The sequence below is a fragment of the Pholcus phalangioides genome, unplaced genomic scaffold, assembly GCF_987345545.1.
Source record: "Pholcus phalangioides strain wild (caught in Gottingen) unplaced genomic scaffold, Ppha-v1.0 ptg000007l_1, whole genome shotgun sequence".
In the NCBI taxonomy this organism is placed as follows: domain Eukaryota; kingdom Metazoa; phylum Arthropoda; class Arachnida; order Araneae; family Pholcidae; genus Pholcus; species Pholcus phalangioides.
The window spans coordinates 6,547,640-6,570,921 of NW_028301600.1; the positions used below are offsets into that span (position 1 = coordinate 6,547,640).

A 23,282-nucleotide genomic window follows, 5' to 3' on the forward strand; every position below is an offset into this window, starting at 1 on the left:
CAGAATGGCTTACAACGTTTCTTAATATAACACATATTATTTAGTTTACCCCAAAATTTTTTGGGGAATGGTTTTGGTTCTTTTTGCGAGGTTGGCAGACATAAATAACCACACACAAATTTATTAACAGCTACTTCATCAATTGTAATGTACAGTAGTTGCTGCATACAATTTGTTAAACCAGGATGTTACTTATAAAAAAAGTTATTAAGAATTAATTAAATTTAAATTTTTAATTACTTTTAATTTTTGATTAATTTTAATTTTTGATTAATTTTAATTTTTTAGAAACATCAAATTTTCAAATTTAAGTAATTCAAGTATTTTTAGTCCACTGACACTGGGTTGTGGATCAGTGATCAACTCCTTCACTCCACAAAATCTCCCCCCCACAACACATCACCCTGGATCTGAGCCTGGCCAGGGGTAAAGTACCTTAAGAGGTGGATGGACTCATCGTCTTCCATCTGGGAGCAGAAAAACAGTATACACTGATACCTCAGCTTACAAATATTTCGGATAATGAAGATTTTTTCATGATTTTTCTGCCTCCGCTAACAAACATTTTTGTTGATATGGATGCAAGTGCTAATATAAAACAACTACGTTGTGATTTCCGTGTTAATCATCATCAGAATTGCTGTCACATGAACCCAATTAACACATGTCTACCTCTGGAATCTTTTATCAGGTGTATCTCCACTTCTCTTTCTGAAAGTTTTCAAACCATTTCATGTAAAGTGAAAGATTTAGCAAATAGGAAATCCATTGAAAAAAAAATGAGCCTATATTTTCAGAGTGAGCTTTATTTCAGTGCAAGACTCTGAGCATCAAACTGAAGAGATTGAAAATTCTAGGAGCTTATCCTTTCTACCTGCAATGTATCAGACACAGAAATGAGCCGACCAAATCACAAACGGGTGGGGACACTTACAAACTCGATTGAGTGGTGTCAAGACTAAAGCTGATAGTGGTTGCTTGTGTACATGTGTGTAAAACAAAAAGATCTTCAATATCTTTCATCTTATACAAGGATGACGTCACTCTCCGATACCATACGAAGGTTTTTTAACAACTGGCTGTTGCGAAGATATATTTTGGAAAGAGAGAAAATTCAACTGCCCCTGCGGGAATCAAACCCACGTCCTTTCACTTTCCGGGTGAACGCCCTAGACTACAGAGGCACAGAATCTCTCAATCTTTCCTTGGAGCTCGTTTTCACTGAAAGGGACCATACATGGACGGCCGGACCAGACTCAGACCAAGCATTTCAGAACAAATCATCTTCGTTAGCCAAAGTATTACTGTATTTTGTTCCAAGTGATCACTGATCATTAAAAAAAATCAGGGTAGGAAACAGCGATTGATAATACTGACACCACACTTTGCTCAAAGATGGAGGATAAGTCAACCGACGATTTCAAGGAGCCCTAGCCAGGGATACTTTCTTTCTTTCATACCGACAGACCAGAGACAACCCAGGCTCTGTCTCTCCCGGGATATAAGCCTTTTACCCCAGTGGGTTTTTCTTTCATACCAAGCACAACTCCAGTCTATCACCTTGTCATTTTACTACTGAATGAGTTGTGCTGGAAGTGTGCATATTTAGCTAACAGTCAGAGTGCATATCTTAGTGTTGTGCATGAATTTTTTAGTGCTGCCATCTATTTTCAAACTAGGAGTGAAGTGTGATGATTGAATATTTGTACTATTGTAGGTTTGTTGCTCTCTGTGACATAATTTTTTTAATGGTGAAATAAGCTTGCATTCATGCCTTAAAGTTGGGAACCACAGAAAACCAACTTCAGTGGACCACCACCACATAGTTGGTGGTGTTCAAACCCAGGTCCTCACAATGCAAGTCCATCAGTATGATCACACGACTGCACAGAAGCTAGCCAGAGGTACTTTTGGGTGCTCAAGGATTCTCAATATTTTGTAGCACAGGAACAAGCACCCTAGTATTTGCTCAGGAATCGAAATATCCTATATATAGCTAGAGCAGAGCACTTTGAAACACTTCTAAAGCCATTAAATAATTATTGGCCATCAATTTCTTTTCTGACTCTATGACAAGGTTTGGATCATCTCCTCTAATAATGTTGGCTATCTGGAACTATACAATTCATTTGTTTTACTAAAAGATTTTGGATTAGAACATTTATAGTTATCTCTCTAAATTACGTCATGTGCAATAGTTACATCAAGATAACAAATATAATAAATTAAGAATAAGAAAGTAAAAACTTACATTAAACAAAAATAGTTACATAGATGGTAAAGGGTTGTAAATTTTACTGGTTACCTAAAAAAGCCACTTTCATAGATCCAGTTCACAACTGAAAAGGGTGTCTAGGCAAGATATTAAGATATTGAAAGTAGTGGAGTGGGAAAGAAACATATCATCAAAATGAAAAACCAAAAAATGAGTAATGAATTTTACGATGCATTATCAGCTAAGGTTTTTAGAATAATAGGAATCAGGATGTACTAACGTTGTAAACTTATTATCCAGGGAGTAACTAAAAGTTCCACATAACAATTATCATTATAAACTGATAGCTAGAATTCCTTGAAGAATCAAAATCCTTCTATTATTCTGAACATTTTTAAGATAAAATTTAGAAGTGGTTGATATGTAATTGGGATAAAATTAAGGTGCTTCAAGAACAAATGTCTTTATTTATTTATTCATAAATAAAATTTAAAATTTAATTATAAAATATTTTTTTAATATTAATATTTTTATTTAATTATTAAAAATTTCTATTATCAATTTTATTTCTTTTTCTTAAACAATTTCTGAGATTTTCAGATACATTGTTTTTATACGAAAATAAATATACTTAGTAACATACACAGAACTGTCTCCACTTAAACTACCTTCCCCATCAGATGAAACAGAACTTGCTTGTTTGACTAAATGCCTGCACTCAGCTGGGGCAACCTCTTCACTTCTGTGTATATTTATTGTTGAAGATCTTTTCCGTCCAAATCCTAGTCTCTTTCGATGCCCTGAAGAAGTAAAAAATCACATGATTTTAAGTTAAAATACTGCAGGTGTCAGTTGAATTAATATTATTAATAATTAAAGTAGAACCTCTCTTATCTAGCCTATTTCCAACAGGAGTCGGCCAGTTTAGAAAAATTCCAGTTTATTTAGGGAAATTGAAACCGTTACTGTCTCAGTTTTTCTCAATACTCAATAAACTAACTAAATTACGTATATATATTTAAAATTTAATCTCTAGAATATTTAATTTCTCTATCATTGAGAAGTATTGCGCATTACAGGAGTACTATTTAAAAATTGGGCAAATAAATTAAAATTAAAAATATTGTTTTGTAGTGACCATAGGGATTCACAATACAAATTTGTATCTTATATATAAATGTGAATGTCTGTATGTCTGACAGTTTTAGACCGATCGTCACCAGATTTTGCATATATACCAAACAGGTTCGGGATTGAACCGTAGGCTACTTTAAAAGTTCACCAGAACTGGGCAAATGCCCGAAATGGACAAAAAACTGCCGGGCAACAATGGTTTTGGGGCCTCAACAATTACTTTTGGAACGTTTACTTTGGTTACCGTGGTTTCCAACAATGTGTTTCAGACGTGTATATATGCCTTTACAATGGTTTGTTACACCTTTAATTCTGTTATTATAACAGTTTATTCCTTTATAACGGTTTGTAACTTTTCCAATCCTCCCAGTAATTGAAGAAAACCCAGGAAGAGTGCCGGGTATTTCTGCTAGCCTATATAGAGGATGTCCTGTAAGTGATAATGCAGCCTTTATCTCATCAACCGCCCATTGTATAGGTATAGTTTCAATTTAAAAAATGCTTAAAAGGCATTTGAATAATATTCGCTACACAAGCTGGGCGTATGACGTCGCTAACAACACAGAACAACAACTACGACAACAAAACTGGGAATAAAAATGTTCAACGCCAGCTGATGAACTCAATGCTTGCCTCAAATCATCAACACTGTGGCACGAAGTTAAAAAATTATCATTATCCACTAACATGCGAGTTCAACTGCAAAATGACTCAGCACTGCTATAATTTTCACATCAGTTGACCAACCAGTAGACAAAAGCACTAGGCGCCGATTATGTTCCCAAATGGATTTTGCCAGTTGTTAAACTCAGTTCAAGAACTTGCTAACAAAGTCTTCCCAAACATTCAACAAAATGACCAAAACCATGAGTGGCTTTGTGAGAGCGATTTTGGCACAGAAAAATGACAGTGTGAACAAGATCAACGAAAAAATCCTAAAAATTATTCCAGGAGACTCCACATCTTACAGATTGGTTGACACTGTAACAGACTCAGCGCAGACAGTTCTGTATCCTGCAGAATTTCTGAACTCTTTGGATATTTCGGGTGTGCCACCACATAACTTGACATAACTTGACTCTGAAAGTCGGAGCACCTATAATGCTTTTAAGAAATTTGGAGACACAGAGACTCTGCATGAAGAAATTTCACAATTGCATCATTGAAGCAACGCTTCTAACTGGATGTGCCAAAGAAGACGTTTTCATTCCATGTATCCCAATTATCACCGAAGAAATGCCATTTACCTTCAAGCGATTACAGTTCCCGATTCGTTTAGCTTTTGCCATGACAATCAACATAGAGCAAGGCCAGTCGTTAGCAGTGGCAGGTATCAACCTACTTGAGCCCTGTTTTTCACACGGACAGCTTTTCGTTACCTGTTCGCGTGTTGGTAATCGCAAAAATTTGTACATCTACACACCAGATGGAAAAAGAAAAAATATTGCGTATCCACAAAAGCGATTGCCTCAAGTTTTTAATTAAAATATTTAAAAATAAAAGTAACTTTTTCTTACTTGATGCAGAAATTTTTTTGATTAAGAAATAATTAATAAGCTATAGATATATAAATTTTTTACGGGGCGGGCAACCTCGCCGGGTATCAGCTAGTAGTCTATATAGGAGAAGTGAGGGTTTTTTGGAATATAGTTGGGTAATATGGAATTCAGGTTTATACCGGCCATAGCCACCAACTGAAACAGTGATAAACTATTTAAAGTAACCCCCGCCACCGTCATCTTAAGAGCATCATGGGCCTCTGGCAAAGGGGTTTTTTTTAGGCCGCCACCTTACTAGAAATGCCTAGCTACCAATTTGCATGCTTATTCTTGAAATTTTTAATCATATCTTATTTTTGTTAAAGTCCCCTCATAATAAAGTTCATTTTGGAGTAATTTTTGGAGCAGCAACATTTAGGATTTAATCCAGTTTTCGGAACAGCAAAAATTAACTTTTAGAGCAAGGATGTATAAATCAGAGCATTAAAATTAATGCTAGGAGAAAAAACAATGAATTAAAGTAACTGTAGTGGGGGAAAAAATAAAAAAAACACAGCAATACCATGCTGGTAACCAACTAGAATTCATTACATGATTAACATTATATTGAAACAGTAACAAGTGCATAGTTATTCGACATAGTTAAGCAATAGTAGTGATTACATTTGACTTGCGCGACAATATATATGCTTCAGGAAGATTGCTCCAGAAGAACAGACAACTCCAGCAGAGATCAGTAGTGATCTACCAACACCAGCTAAGGCACCAGTGATGTCCAGCACTCCTGTTCCTTTGCAACGTTCCCAACAAACCAGGAAAGCTCCTGTTTGGTTGGATCTTTAAATTAGCGGGGAGGAATGTGGTATCCTTATAAGAAATGACTAAAAGAACTAAACTGATAAGAACATACAACGCCACCCAGTGTTGTGTAAGGGGAACTAGTGAGTTCCACCCTAGACATCAAGTAGATAAGATGTCTATATGTTCTGCTCCTTCCGCTTTATGAATTCTTCCTATCTATATATGTATGTAATCTATGTAAGTCTAACTTAATAATAAATACCCATGTGTTATCCACTCGGCTCACAAAATGCTAAAGAAACACATCAAGTGGCGATGAGGCCCACCTTAAAAGTTGGATAGAGTGAAGACACTTGAAGACTGCAAAAGGTAGGAGAAAAAGTTTTTCATAAATCTCTGACGATGGAAAATTTAGTTGAAGAGTTAATAAGACAGAATCAAGCTCTAATGGAAGCTCTCAAAGTGCAACGAGGCTCAACGTCAACAAACCACAAAATGACGGTTTCGTTTGATAAATACGATGAAGCTTCAGAGACTTTCGATTCATTTATAGAGGCATTTTTAGACATTCAAAATGTCCCAGAAGAAAAACGTGCTAAAGTCTTAATTTTTTTCAAGCATTTCTGCAAAACTCTGCAACTTGTTGAAAAATTTATTGTCAAGGAGGAGACATTGCCATTGGAGACAGCAAGGGCGTAGCGAGGGGAGGGGGGGGGGGGACTTGAGGGTCTGCCCCCCCCCCCCCCCGAAATGTGAGAAAATGACCGAAAAAGGGAAAAAGATGACCAAATCCATTGTTCTGTCACTTTGGTCCCCCCCCCCGAACGAAATTTCTGGCTACGCCCCTGGGAGACAGAATTCAGAATTCACTATTTTACAGAATGTTTTGAAGAACTATTTGAATCCTAAAGTATTGATTATACAGAGTAGGCACATGTTTATAAACAGAAAGTAGAACAAAGGCAAAAGCATCAGTTCCTATATAGCCAAATTTCGACATCTCGCAATCGCATGCGACTATAAACAAGAGATGTTGACACCATGCTTTGGGATGTTTTCGTTAGTGGGCTCCGAGATAGAGTGATCCTCGATCATTTATTTGAGGAGGAAGACATTGAGCTAGACCAAACAATAAAGATCGCGCTGGCGATAGAAAAAGCTGTTCAGGGGGGCGAATGAGATTATCCAGAAGCTGGCAGAACTGAAGGTAGTGAAAGCGGGGAAGAGGAAAACGAAACTGCCCACGCAAAACAGAAACTACTCTGCCACGGCTGTCAAATATCCGCCATGTATACGATGCACAGGGACAAATCACGATAAAAACTCCTGCAGATTTATTGCTAGCAAATGTCGCTTCTGTAAAAAAATCGGGCATATAGAAAAAGCCTGCTACAGAGCACAGACTCAATCGGGCAAAGAAGACTCAATCGACACCTTACAAGCAGAAACAGATTTCAGTTGAGGAAAACGAAAATGGCATTTCCATGGTTTGGGTTAGAGACGGTATTGAGTGAAGAGCCGAAAAAGTCTCCGATGATGGTTACTGTCAACATAGACAATAAACCAGTGAGCATGGAAGTTGATATGGGTGGAACAGTTTCAGTAATGAGCTTATAGAGATTCAGAAAAATCTCCAAGAAAAAAGTTCAACCTATAAATTTAGTATTCCGGACATACAATGGAGAAAAAATTGTCCCAGCGGCATAGGCAGAGATAAGAGATAGACTTGGAAGTCTGGGGGGGGGGCACGATGACGATGATGTCAATTCATATACACACATATACATTATATCTGCCCATTCTACTTTTGACGCTGGGGGGGGGGGCACGATGATGATGATGATGTCAATTCATATACACACATATACATTAGATCTGCCCACTCCACTTTTGCTACCACCTTGCCCCCCCCCCCCACGCCATTTTTGGCCGTGAATGGCTATACAAAATCAATCTAGACTGTAACTCTCTTAATGCTGTGAGGACCGCTAATGACATGGATCTGAAAAAATTGTTGGATGATCATAAAGAGATTTTCGACAACAAATTAGGTGAGATAAATAACCATGAAGTGGAACTAAAGCTAAAACCAGATGTTACCCCAGAGTTTTGTAGAGCGATAACTGTGCCCTTCGCATTGAAACACCGGGTTGAAGATGAAATAGACTGGCTTGAAAGAAAAGGCATTATCGGGCAAGTTGAAATTTCAGATTGAGCTACACCAGTTATTCCCGTGGTGAAACCAGATGAATCCATAAGGTTATGTGCAGATTATTCGGTCACATTAAATCCTAAGCTAGAAGTGCACAGCATCCCTTACCAACGTTTGAGGAAATATTCTCATGTTTAAATATGGGTAAACGATTTTCAAAATTGGATTTCAGTCATGCATATTTGCAAATGAAAGTGCACCCTGACAGTCAACAACTCCTAACCATAAACACTCATAAGGGGTTATACGCCTGTAAAAGGTTGATGCAAGGCCCAAATGCAGCTCCAGCAATATGGCAGAGGTACATTGAACGGTTATTCCAAGGAATAGATGGTGTAAAAGTTTTTATGGATGACCCCAGAATGACTGGAACAAATGGCGAGCCACATCTAAGGGCTTTGGAAAAAATTTTCAAAAAATGTCAGGAGCATGGGCTGAAGTTAAATTTGAAAAAGAGCACACATTTTTTCAAAAAGAAATAAATTTCTTAGGTCACAAAATTGATGAAAATGGCCTAAGTGAAACAAATGAGAAGCAATTTTGAAAGTTCCCGCACCGAAAAACGTTCAAGAAATAAAAAGTTTTCTGGGCGTGGTGAATTTCTGTGGGAAATTTTGTCCAGATCTGGCAACTATTGCCTATCTTCTCAATGAGCTGACAAAAAAGGACGTCCCATGGTGTTGGTTTAAAAATTGTGAGACTGCATTCAAGAAGATCAAAAGGGAAATTTGCTCAAAGCGAATCTTGATGCACTGTGATCCTACACTACCTCTTACTCTTGCTTTGGATGCTTCTCCAGTGGGAATAGGAACAGTTCTATCACATGTTTTACAAGATAGAACAGAAAAAGACCAATTTCCTTCACTTCTCGTACGCTGACAAAAACGGAACAGAGATACTCCCAGATTGACAAAGAAGCTTTGGCAATTATCTGGGCAGTAAAGAAATTTATGCTTTACTTGAAAGGCCGAAGATTTACTCTCATAACAGATCACAAGCCTTTGGTAGCGATATTCAGCTCGAAGAAAGGTCTACCAGTGTTGACAGCTACTCAACTTCTGCATTATGTCTTGATCTTACAAGCATATCAGCTCGATATGATCTATCATAACACACAGAACCATGGTAATGCAGATTGTCTTTCCCGATTACCTTTAAAGTCAGAAGATTTAGTTGTCAAGGATGACATAGAACTCTTCCAGTTGAATCAAACCGAAACACTACCAGTGAAAGCTCAACATTTAGCAAAAGAGACACAAAATGATGAAGAGTTGGGTCCATTGCTGAAGAAATTGAAATTCGGTGAACCTTTAAGAGGGAAGAAAGCCGAGTACACCTTTCTGGATGGATGTATTATGCATGGCCAAAGAGTTTTTATTCTGAAGAAATTTAGAAATCAAATTCTTGATGAACTCCATCAAGGCCATCTGGGCATTGTTAAAATGAAAGCATTTGCTCGATCCTACGTCTACTGGTTGGAAATTGATAGCAACATAGAAAAAGCTGCTAAAAACTGTCCAGATTCAAGTCCAATCCGGTGAAAGCAAGGCTACACCATTGGAAATACCCGAGTGCTCCATGGTAGAGAATTCACGTAGATTTCGCAGTCCCATATTCGAGCATATGTTTTTGATCGTAGTCGATGCTCATTCTAAATAAATGGAAGTATACCCGATGAAATCAAAAAACACGTTCAAGACAATTGAATGCCTACGGGACTGTTTCTCTCGATTTGGACTGCCTTTAGTGTTAGTGAGTGACAATGGTCCTCAGTTCACATCACATGAGTTTGAAATATTCATGAGGAATAATGGAATTAAAGCACAAAACGTGTGCTCCCTCCAAACCATCAAGCAACGGGCAGGAAGAGTGATACGTTCACACCTTAAAACAATCCCTTCGGGCTATGCAAAGATTTCCGGGAAACATCTACCAAAAAATGAGCAAGTTTTTGCTGAATTACAGAAAAGCGCCGAATGCGACTACCATGCAAAGCCCAGGAATGTTATTCCTGAAAAGAGAAATCCGAACTAGAATAGACTTAGTCTTGCCAAATATCAAGAACAGGGTTCAAGAAAGGGTCAGAAATGAGGTCACAGATTTCTATGACCGAACTTTCGAGCCAGGAGATCGTGTGGCTGTGCGAGATTACAGATCCGCCAATAACAAGTGGAAATTCGGAACTGTTCTCAACAAAGACTGAGTTCTATGCTACACTGTAGATGTAAATGGACCAGATGAGAGCAGCTGGAAATCAAGTTCAGCCAACCTTGGTGGTACGCAGAGTTCCAGGAAAACTTTCATCAACTGCTGCTGCTGCTGACTCTAAGGTACAGATTGCTCCAGAAGAACAGACAACTCCAGCAGAGATCAGTAGTGATCTACCAACACCACCTAAGGCACCAGTGATGTCCAGCACACCCGTTCCTTTGCAACGTTCCCAACAAACCAGGAAAGCTCCTGTCCGGTTGGATCTTTAAATTAGCAGGGAGGAATATGGTGTCCTTATAAGAAATGACTAAAAGAACTAAACTGATAAGAACATGCAACGCCACCCCAGTGTTGTGTTAGGGGAACTAGTGAGTTCCACCCTGGACATCAAGTAGATAAGATGTCTATATAAATTCTTCCCATCTATATATGTGTGTAATCTATCTAAGTATAACTTAATAATAAATGCCCATGTGTTATCCACTCGGCTCACAAAGTGTAAAAGAAACACATCAGTTAACCAGTCAAATGGCAATGACGCATATATGGGTCAAACTGTTTACAACCCTTGAGTGGTGTTGACGAATATATGGGTCATGGAGAATCTATTCCTTCCCCCTTTGCCTGTTGTATTTTGACTGACACCTTCAACGCCTCCTAATCCTCACTCATTTGGGTGAATGAAGCATTTGGTCGAAAAGTTACAATGAATTAGCCCTAGACCATCACAATGACTACCTTATATATAGAACAAGGTGTGACTTCTTTTACTGGTATCTTGGAAGTAAAAATGCAAGATTGTTAGAATGGGATTAGGGAGGGGTATAGAGGAGAGAGAGGAAGCTATCTTTCCAAGGAGGAACTGTGTGTGTGTTTTTCCCCGCTTATATTCACAATATGTGAAAAGCGAAGCTGCACGTCAAAATTCTTCTGAAATTTCTTTTTTTAATTTTAAATTCAGTGAAATCTCGATATGACGATACTCTGCTAAACCACGAAAAAAGGTCTTTGTAGAGGGATTATCGTTATATCAAGAGGCAGCAGTTTAATATTAGGCTATAGGTATTGCTAAATAAGACTTGGAAAAAAAATCATTGTGGAGCAGGCCCCTCATTTGGGGGAGGGGGACGCCCCCCCTTCCCCGGCTTTCGAAAATACACTAAAAATGGTATATATATATATATATATATATATATATATATGTAGGATTTTTATTTTCAGTTCTTTTTTGTCGGTAGATGGCACTGCGGCACGCAAGTGAATGAGTTTCAAGTGAGCCATCCAGGCTCGGAAGTTCGACGATCGCAAGAAGGTTTCGTCTTTGTTGGAGCCGACTCAATTTGAATTCGTTGCATTTTGATGTGATGGCGAATCGTCTTGATTCAAGTTTCGTTGGCGGAGCGTGCTGATTCAAGTAAGCCACCCAGACTCGGAGGTTCGACGATTGCAGGAAGGTTTCGTCTTCGTGGGAGTCGGCCCGACTCGGGATTTCGCGATTGGTTTCATGTTTGCGAGGCTGTGCTGAAGCTTTCGCGATTGGTTTCATGTTCGCGAGACTGCTGAAGATTTCGCGATTGATTTCATGTTCGCGAGACTGAGCTGAAGATTTCGCGATTGATTTCATGTTCGCGAGACTGTTGAGGATTTCGCGATCAGTTTCGTCTTCACAAGACTGTGCTTGAGATTTCGCGATCGGTTTCGTCTTCGCCGTAGGTCGCCAAAACTCGAAAAGTGCGCGTCCGTGATAAATGTGGATCGCGATAAGTGTTTCGTGCCCGTGAAAAAAAAAGTGTTTCTGACCGAAAGTACATTGCAGTGTCATTTACGTCCTTTTACACGTGGTCGCCATGTCTTATTTGGCACAGGGCATCAAAGAGGACTTGAAGGTGCTCGCGAGTGAATTAGGGTTGGACACGCCCCCTAATTTCAAAATCGTAGATCTCAAAAACGCCATTCTGGAAAGTAAAGAATATGACGAGGAGTTTTGCAAAGAGTTGCTAAAAACTATCATAGGTGAAAGAAAGGAAGAGCAGCGGAGGAAAGATGAAGAGCAACGCAGGAGAAACGCAATGGAAGAACAACGTATGAGACTGGAAATAGAGAAACTGCAAATCGAGGTTGAATCCCGATCAAGTGGAATGAATCAGTTTGAAAACACTAGAAGTCCAGGCAGAGAGTTCCAAAACCTGATGCAAAGATTCGATATGGGTGACGATATAACTCTCTACCTTGTGCTCTTTGAGCGGCAAGCTCGCCGGGTATCACTACCAAAGGAGGAATGGGTCACTCATCTTCTAGGACTATTACCTACGTACTTATTACTAATTAATTAATTACTAATTATTACTAATTACTTATTACTATCGTGAAATAAACCAACTGATTGCACGAGAGCCCGAGGAGAATTACGACCTCGTAAAAGAACTGTTGATGAAAAGATTCAAATTGACGGTGGAAAAGTTTCGTCAGCTGTTTGTCTCGCATCAGAAGAACCAGACCAGTACTTGGCGAGAATTATGCGCATATTTTGATGGCTGGACGTCCGCTTTAAAAGTAACAACATTCGATCAGTTAAGGGATTTGATCATCACGGATCAAATTAAAAAGTGAAGCCCAGTTGATTTCCGAGATTATCATTTAGACGAATGGAGTAATTTTGTGTCTCCTACCGAACAGTCAGAAAAGCTTGATGATTACAAAAGTGTTAAGAGACCTGTCAAAACATCACATGCTGGTGAGTGGGAACGACAAAAATTCCCGAAACCAACATTCCAAAATTTCCAGGATAAGTTCTGCAAAATCAAGGACGGCAAGAATAAAGCAGGAGGGGGATGGAAGTTTGGAAATAGACAAACCGAGAAGAACAATAGTCGGATGAGATGTTATGGATGTTATAACGTGGGCCACTTGAAGTTCCAGTGTCCTGAATTATTCAAGAACAACAATTGCTCAACATCGTTCAACAAGGACAGCGAGAGGCAGAAAACGTCAGATACTCACATTACCAAACACAGTGACAGTACCGAAGTTGGAGAGGTTCCTACTAAACAGATGAAATTCAAAAATTTGTTAGTTTGTGCATTCGTCGACACGGGCAGTGCGGTATGCCTGTTGCGTGAGGATGTATACAGACAAGCTGTTGGCGTTCCGGAATTGACGCGTAAGCCCATACTACTATCTGGAATTGGGGCGGGACAGGTGTGGACTAAAGGATCCTTTGAACAGGAAGTTAAGTTGGACGGAAATAGCTTTATCCTTACGTGGCATGTTGTACCCACAACACAGCTGAACTTTCAGGTGGTGATTGTAGTTGGAATCTGAAAACAGGCTTCATTACACTTCGACGAAAGTGAAGTCACTTTCCGTAAAGAGGAGAGAGGACATTGGCTCATGCAGATATCTGAATTGGATCAAGAACGACTTGAACTGGGTCACATTTGTGATAGAGAAGTGAGAGAGAAGCTAAGAAAGACTGTTTTGTCTTATAAGCCGGAAAAGACTGAAAAAACAAATGTCTCAATGCAAATTATCCTCAATGATGAAACACCCATGGCCCCCACATGCTAGTGCCGGGCCCCCAGGCCAGGATTTTTCACGCCCCCCCCCCCCCGAAAAATTTTGTGTACCTCCCTTGAGAAAATATTATGGGTGTATTTTTTCAGTAAAAAAAAGAAACCCCTTTCGGGAAGAAAAACAATGTTGAATGCACCCCCCCCCATGAGAAAATCCTGCGGTACGATACAGCATTTGTACACTATCTACCAATAAGTATTTGGACACCTATGCAAATGACGATATCTGCGGTCCTGAGATACGTCACGCCCTCCACCGGTATATATTGTGTAGGAAACAACATCGGCATTAGTCGCATGCAAGATGCCGCGCAGTTCGGAGCTCTCTGATTTCGAGAAAGGTATAATTATCGGGTATCACAAAAATGACCGATCCTTAAGGGACATATCTAGTGAGCTGAAGTACCCAAAATCGACAGTGGCCTATGTGAAGAAGTGGAAGGTGAGCTGTGATTGTCGGAATTTGCCCCGACTCGGAAGACCAACGAAACTGGGAGATAGAGACCGACGGGTGCTGTCCAGAGAAATTCGGAAGAACCGCACCCAACCGATGGCCCTCATCCGAGAGGAGTTTCAACAGGCATCCGGGAGTATTGTTTCAATGAATACCATCCGTAAGAAAGCACATCTGATTGGTTTTCATGGTCGTACTGCTGCCCATAAGCCTTTGATCACAAAGTCCACCCGCGTTGCTCGGTTAATGTGGTGCAAAGCACATCGAGATTGGACCGTAGATCAGTGGAAACGGGTTCTTTGGAGCGACGAATCAAGGTTCACCCTCTACCGTTTGGATGGCAGGGTCTGGGTCTGGTGTCTGCCTGGAGAACGTCTCCTGCCAGAATGCATTGTGCCAACAAACAAACAAAAGCTTCTTTACAGGGACAATACACATCTAAGTGAATTTTATAAATAAACTATAATCAATTACAATTTTTTGTAACGAATAAATACATAATAGCGCATTTTCCGTAGCAATGCCGATATAGAAAAAATGACAACAATAGCATAAATTTCATCATACGTGAGGATAATGTTACCTCTTTAATCCCTCTATCACAATATTTTATTTTTCTCCATAGAATATTGTTATATCGAGGTATCATTGTATATTTAAACTAAATAATAAAATATAATTGTGTGTGTGTAATAAATATTATTACATTTCGGGATATGATTGTGATTTGTATATAATTTTACGCAATACAATAGAGCTTCCCTATGGGCCAGTTAAGAGAACAAATTGATTAGGCGATATGGTTTTCCCATAGAAACTTGTGATTGTCATAGGCGTACACAGAATTTTCACGAGGGTGGGGGGTTACGTTCTTTTTTCCTGCAAAATAACCCTATAATCTCGGCTCTGGGGGTAAGAACCCTAAACCCTCTTTGCATACGCCAATGGTGATCGAAAACACCTATGTATCAGAGAGCTCGCCGCCTATCATTTCCTGAGAGACAAGCAGAGGACAAGCAAATCCATGAATGGCTAGAAGAAGGAATTATCAGACCAAGTTCTTCTGACCAAGCGCGTAGCGAGGGGGGGGGGGGGACTTGGGGGTCTGGTCCCCCCCCGAAATGTGAGAAATGACCGAAAAAAGGGAAAAAGATGGCCAAATCCATTGTTCTGTCACTTTGGTCCCCCCCACGAACGAAATTTCTGGCTACACCCCTGCTTCTGACTATGCCAGCCCAGTGGTATTGGTGAGGAAAAAGGACAACACGACTAGGTTGTGTGTTGATTACAGAAAATTGAACAGGAAGCTCGTCAAAGACAGGTTTCCTCTGCCGTTGATAGAAGATGTTTTAGATAAGTTGCAGGGTGCAAAATTGTACACCACACTAGATCTTAAAAACCGGGTTTTCCACGTAGATGTTGATGAAGACTGCAGAAAGTACACTTCCTTCGTGGTTCCCGACGGTCAGTTTGAGTTTAATAAGGTCCCATTCGGGTTACGCACTAGCCCAAGTGCCTTTCAGCAGTATGGTTTCAGCATTTTCAGGGCCCTCATGAACAAAGGTGTTGTTATTATTTATATGGATGACTTGATCATCCCCTCGGCTGATGAAAGGGATGGCTTATATAAGTTAGAAACTGTTCTAAGAGTGGCGTCAAAATATGGCCTCGAGATCAAATTAAAAAAATGTCAATTTTTGAAACGACAGGTACAGTTCCTTGGCCGTATCGTAGAAAATGGGTTGATATGCCCGTCTATGGAAAAGACACTAGCAGTGAAAAAATTTCCTGTCCTAACGAGCATAAAGCAAACACAGAGTTTTTTAGGACTGGCGGGATATTTCAGAAAGTTTATCCCAGGATACGCCAAGATCGCCAAACCACTAAGTGATTTGTTGAGAAAAGACCATACATTTGATTTTGGTCCAGAACAAGAAGAAGCATTCAAGAAGCTCAAAACATTACTAACTGAAAGTCCAGTGCTAAGTATTTTTCAACAAGGGCAGAGAATAGAGTTGCATACAGATGCCAGCAAACATGGTTACGGTGCAGTATTACTACAAGAAGCTGATGACGCTGAAGAAGCTACATCCAGTTTACTACATGTCGAAAAAAACAAGTCCCGCTGAGGAGAAGTACAGTAGCTATGAGTTAGAAGTACTAGCAATTATTGAAGCCTTGAAGAAGTTCCGAGTATATCTGATTCAAAATTGTCATGGACTGTTCAGCATTTCAGAAGACCATGGACAAGAAAGATCTTGTTACAAGAATCGCTAGATGGGCTCTTCTTCTGGAAGAATTTGACTATGAAATCACTCATAGACCCGGTCAGAGGATGCAGCATGTCGACGCCTTAAGTGGACACCCAGTCATGATAGTTGGGAATGACACCTTGACGGCGAAACTGAAGAATGCCCAATTAGAAGATGAACAGATTTGTGCCCTTAGAACACTGCTTACTGACAGTGAATCTGAAGAATACTTTGTAAGTAACGACATTCTCTACAAGTTTATGAATGGTCGTGAACTCATTGTGGTTCCAAAAGACATGCAGATGGAGCTGATAAAATTAGCTCATGAAAAGGGGTCACTTTTCCACATCTAAGACGGAAGAGGTTGTCAAGCAAGAGTTCTATATTCCTAACTTGAGGAAGCTGACAGAAAGAGTTATTCTCAGTTGTGTTCCATGCATATTGGCAAACAAAAAATGTGGGAAAAAGGAAGGGTTTTTGAACCCAATCCCAAAAGCAGATGTACCACTAGGAACTTATCGCGTTAATTTCATAGGTCCCTTACCTTCAACGAATAAGAATTACCAGCATATACTGACTGTTGTAGATGCGTTCACGAAATTCACCTGGTTGTATCCGGTTAAGTCTACGTCAGCAGAGAACGCCTTAGAGAAGTTGAAGCTTCAGCAGAAGACTTTTGGGAGTCCGTACCGGATTGTAATTGACAGAGGCTCAGCATTCGCTTCGAAAGCTTTCAGTGATTATTGTGCTGAAGAAGGCATCATGCATTTGCAGATTGCCACAGGTGTTCCTCGTGGGAACAGACAGGTCGAAAGAATCCACCGTTCTCTAATACCAGTCCTAACCAAGTTGACTCTCGACGATGCAACAAAGTGGTTCAAGCACGTTGATAAGTTGCAGAGGGTCTTGAACAGCACGACTAGTCGAAGTACGAAATACACGCCATTTGAACTTTTAACTGGTGTGAAAATGAGGAATAAAGAAGACATTGTACTAAGAGATCTCCTGGTGGAAGAGGCAGTAAATGAATTCCACGATCAAAGAAATGTCAGAGAAGAGGCGAAGAAGAACATCCACAAGATTCAGTCTGAAAATAGGCGTACTTACAACATAAAGAGAAAAAAGGCACCCAAATACCAAGTTGGTGACCTGGTGGCTATACAAAGGACTCAGTTCGAACTCGGACTGAAATTGAGCCCGGACTGAATTTTTTGGTCCATATGAAGTGACTAAAGTGAATGCTAAGGACAGATATGAGGTCAAGAAAGTCGGAGATCATTCAGGTCCTATTACCACTACTACCGCAGCTGATCTCATGAAACGTTATTAGAAATGTATACGAATATAGTGTTCTGAATTTTCATGCTTATACAAATTTTGTGTTTTGAATTTTTATGCTCATATGAATACTATGTTTTGAATTTTTTATGCTGATACAAATTTTATGTTCCGAATTTTTCATGCTTATACGAATATTGTTGTTCGTGTAAAATGTCACACAGCCGCAGGATGGCCGAGCTGTAGGATTTTTATTTTCAGTTCTTTTTGTTGTCGGTAGATGGCGCTGCGGTATGCAAGTGAATGAGTAATATTGTAAAGATTAGTGGTGGCAACAGTGAGTTTGCCTGGAGAAGTCGGCGGGAAAGGCCGCGTTTTTTTGGTATGTCTGTGTATGATCGTCCTATATGTTTTGTGCGCGTAATGAATGTTTCAAAAATGGAGGCTGTGTGTTTTTCTCCGTGAAGAGCCCACATATATATATACACAAATATATATATACATACATTGAGTACATGTGTTTTGCCCCCCCCCCCCCCCCGGAAGAAGTTGAAATGACAGCCCTGTTGTAGAGGTATTTATTGTTGTATCGGATATCATTGTAGCGAGATTTCATTGTATATAAACACGTAAATTAACGTATGCAATCCGCCAAAACCCAAAAAAAGTTTTTATTGGCTGGAAGATAAAACTAAATTTTTTCTTTCAGAATTTCATATTTTAGGAATTTATTCCAAGTTATATGTATATAGATTTAACTTGTGACTTGAATAATATTTCAACTAACTTTTTGTTAGTTTCACACAACGGTTATATATTTTTTTTCATGTTTTAATCATCTGACATTTTTTTATATATTGTGGAACCTCGCTACAACGATACTGGATAATACGACAAATCCACCTACAATGATGTTTTTTTCAAGTCTTGTTTGGAAATGTCAATACTCTAATGTTGAACTGCTACATCTCAATATAACGATTATCCCTCTACAACAATATTTATTTATATATATAATATATATATTTGGTATACCGAAGTCCGAAATTTGCCAGTTTACCCAGCCCCTATATATTGATTCCTATGATTCTTGGGGTCATTACCACATTAGTGTATTGTTTTGTGATAATTATAACTATTTAGTTATTATTAGCTACGACAACTTTAATGATTAGCGGAATTGGAATATTGATATCTTTAAATATTGATATCCAGAAATACCAGATGTATAGGGGCCGAAAAAATCCAGAAATTCGGATATTTGTCGGGTCAACTGGGCCGACCGGAAACTAGCCGAAACACATTGACGTACGCAAAGCCAAGATTATAGTGTTATTTTACAGGAAAAAACGTAACCCCCCCCCCCCTGAAGGAAAAAAATCGGAAATCCCTCGAGAAAATTCTGCGTGCGCTTATGCCGAAACATATATGCCGAAACATATATATTTTTTGATCAAAATTTCTGGGTAATCTTATTATAAAATCATGAAAAGAAAAGCTTCTCAGCTGACATACGTATGTGACTTTTTGGAAAATTCCTAAATCAGGTGGTGGACAACACCTAACAGCTTCTTATTCTTTTCTTTCTTTTGAAAAAAAAATACAAAACTACACTCAACTGAGAAGTTAGTTGCAAAGTATCAGAAATACTTTTTTTCCCCATTTGAAAGCAATAACACAGTTCATGTCAAATGTACCCCCACCACAGAAACTAAATAAAAAAATGAATAATAGCTCGTACGGTCTACCTCAAAACCAAAATTTGCTTTATTTTAAAATGTATAATATTGTCTTTTCGAAACATTCTGCTACATGTTTAATTTTTTTTTCGAAAGCACAATTTATTGTTTTTCCAACATCTTATTTCTTTTTTATTACGTAAGAAATCATTGTTTTTTTTTGTGAAATTTGAAAAAAAAGAAATCATACATATAGGTGTTTGTTTGTCAAAAATGATATCAAAATTTCAGAATTGATATTTTTCACTTACAGGAGTAAAAAAAGTTTGTGTTCAAAAGTAGCAAAACATTCATCAGAACTATTCCCCTCATACAAATTTGAACATGAATTATAGAACCATAGTTACAGCCCACCAATATTATGTTGATAAATACCAGAGAATATATCGTAAAGAATATATTCTCAATTTCATATTTTGGATTAGGCTTTCTGAAGAAGGCAGGATATATCGTTGTGTGCATTCTAAGCACAGTCCACAACTGGTGGATGAGCGAAATATGAACGGAACCGTGGTAAGAAAGGAATCCTGCTGCGGTCGCTGCCTATAACGATAGTATGGGCAGTGTCGATAGAGCGAACCAGTGCCTTTCATACTACCCTACGTATCATAAAAGACTAGAAATATAAGTCGCATGCAACACGATAGATAATATATAATATATAGATTTAACTATATATATGAAATTTATATTGATGTCAGCAATAGAGCAAAATTTAGAAGGAATTGCGAATTTCAAGTTGTATAACACCGTAAAACTACGTAGACTGAATATCGTTCGGAAAAAAAAACTTCATATAAAGTAATCAAAATCCTGTAGAAAAATGCTGAAACAGTTAAATCTATATATATGAAATTTATTTCTGTTTGTGTGTGTATGTTCTCTATACAAATCTAGAAATTTTTATATCTATCGTCGCCAAATTTTTTGGGTATATACCAAATGGGACCCGACTTGAACTACTTTAAAAGTTTGTCAGAGCTGGGCAAATCCCTGAAATGGGCAAAAAAACTGTCGGGTAACAATGTTTACTGGGCTTCATCAATTACTTTCGGAATGTTTACTTTGGTTACCGTGGTTTTCAAACAATGCGTTTCAGGCAAGCATATGCCTTTGTAATGGTTTGCCACTTTTTGAATCCTCCCAGAAATCCCAGGCAGCACCTGATATTATAGATAGTACATAATAAGAAATAAATTAAATTTCAGACAATTTAGACACTGGATACTTGAACAGAAAAAAAACAAAAAAACATTGTTTTGTAATCCTAATACCCCATTACAATGTTGCTTTGTGGAGCCAATAAACAATTCTTTTCACCAGTAAAATAAATGAGTGAGAAAAGTACAGTGTATATATACAGTGAAACCTCAATATAACAATACTCTGCGGAACAAGGAGAAAATCGCTGTAGAGGGTTTATCGATATATCGAGAAGCAGCAGTTTAACATTAGAGTGTAGACATTCCCAAACAATACTTGAAAAAATATCATTATAGACAGATTTATTGTTGTATCGAGTGTCGTATTAGCGAGGTTTCGCTGAAATAAAAATGGACTTTTCTAAATGTGTTCTGTGAGCAGCACAGGGAGAAAAAAAAATAGTCAATACTGAAACAAAAGAAAAGGTACTGATGTTGAGTGTGTATTAGTAAAGAATAGAGAATCACTTAATGGGCGTAGACAACCTGTCACTCTGACGGACCCCTCCTACCACACCTCCTCTGTTGTCCTGCATATTAGATGGGGGGGGGGATAGCACTACTTAGAGATAAGAAGCTTCGCTATTCCAGAAGTGAGAGTTGAAACTTCCACCACTCAATCGGTTAAGGAACCTAATAAATTATTTCTTCATTGTCAAATGTGTCTTTGACTGGTCATTTGTAGCGATGTATACAAAAACCCTTAATGCGATTAAAACGTTGCAGTATGAAGCTGTACCAATGTTAGAGACTATGAGATGGAGAGATAATGTTGGTTTGTGCACTTTAGGTAGGCCATAGATATGTGGCAAAATCACATTTGATGGAATTACGCTCTTTTTTACATGCTCGGGAAAGGGGGCACTTGTTTTTACCACATCTCTGAATTTTCTAAAGTGGGATTCAATTCGGATGGATCTTTCTTTAATTGTTTATAAGGACCACTCGAAATATGTGATGTCATTAACTCAGAGTATTGCTCTTTAGTCATTAACTCAGAGTATTGCTCTTTAGTCATTAACTCAGAGTATTGCTCTTTAGTCATTAACTCAGAGTATTGCTCTTTAGTCATTAACTCAGAGTATTGCTCTTTAGTCATTAACTCAGAGTATTGCTCTTTAGGCATTATCACAATTTGTCCCCCTTTATCTGCTCTAGAAATTATTGTAGTCTTGTCATTTTGTAGTTGTTTGATGATTCGACGTTCATCTGGTGAATAGCCTACTGAGACCTTCTTATTGTTCTTCCGCTCAGTATCCACCAAAAAGTTGCATATAAGATGTTTTTAGGGTGTCTTTCTGTTGAGGTAGAATCTTACTGCATTAAACTGACTTCCCTATAGGGGCAATGAAATTAATTGGGTTGAATTCATGTTTGTCGAAAAAATTAATTCCTAGTTCTAGGGCTTCAGTTTGCATTCCAGTCAGTTGGTTGCCAGTTAAATTAACTATTTTAGATTTATTGACTGATGGGGATGCAGGCAAAGAAACCAAGGATTTCAACGTGAGGGCTTTCACCGTGCTTTGCCATTTCATCTAGCTTAGAGCAAAATTCATACTGGCGTTCTACAAAAGAGTCCAAATGCCATGAGGACACCATCAACAAGAAATTTTCTAAATTAACATCTAATATGGTTTCCTTGTCTGTGACCCCATCAGTCAATAAATCTAAAATAGTTAATTTCATTGGTAACCAACTGACAGGAATGCAAATTAAAGCCCTAGAACTGGGAATTAATTTCTGTGACAAATCTAAATTCAATCAAATTCATTTCATCGCCCTTATAGAGAAGTCAGTTTTACGCAGTAAGATTCTACCCACGGGCAAAGATATGGGGAGCATGAGGGGAAATGCCCCCCCTCCCCCCAGCATCAAAGGTGGAGCCGACTGATCTAATGTATATGCGTATATATGAATTGATATCATCATCATGCCCCTCCCAGACTTTCACATCTATCTCCGCCTATGATTCGACCCAAATAGAAAGACACCCTGAGACATCGTATATCCACCTTTTTGGTGGATAATGAGTGAAAGAACAATAAGAATGTCTTAGTAGGCTATTCACCAAATGAACATGGAAGCATCAAACAACTACAAAATGACAATATAGTAATTTCTAGAGTCAGATAAAGGGGATAAAAACAAGTGTCTCCCTTCCCAAGCATGCAAAAAAGAGCGTAATTCCATCAAATGCTATTTTGTCACGTATCGCTATGGCCTATCCAAAAATGTACAAACCAACATTATCTCTCAGTCCCATAATCTCTAATATTGGTACAGCTTCATATAACCTTGCTATAAATTCCCTGTTAGGGTTCTTTTTCCACTCGCCAAATCAAATAATAATACAGTTAGAAATGCATCAAGCTTCACTCAAATAATAATAATACATGAAACTGAACTCAAGCAGCTTAACATGGTGCCTTTTGACGTAGTTTTAATATTTATTAACACATTCTCATAACTGGTGGTATTAGGTGTCTAGAAAGACGACCTAAAACACACAATTTTTTCATTTGATCATTTTTGTCGCACCACTGTCATTTTCTGCACACGAGGGCTAATTATACCGGGACCTACAATTTATTGCCACTTCCGAACGGCAGGCTTGTTTTTTATACTCGTCGAGGGGTTGGTGCTCGATGGGGGACTCCTTGCTGTCTTGTCGCCGTTTTTTGTTGTACCCCTGTGTCAGGAAATTTTTCTGACA

The 23,282-nt window shown here is 38.6% G+C and overlaps 1 protein-coding gene across 1 annotated transcript in view; it reads right to left on the reverse strand.

The window, feature by feature from the left end:
• LOC149084851 (regulating synaptic membrane exocytosis protein 2-like) overlaps window positions 1–23,282 on the reverse strand; it is a 229,740-nt gene that overhangs the window by 65,522 nt on the left and 140,936 nt on the right. Inside the window, exon 17 of the mRNA XM_089232581.1 lies at window positions 2,859–3,015. Within this exon, the coding sequence (XP_089088707.1) occupies window positions 2,859–3,015 (157 nt within the window). The remainder of the gene's footprint in view (window positions 1–2,858; window positions 3,016–23,282) is intronic.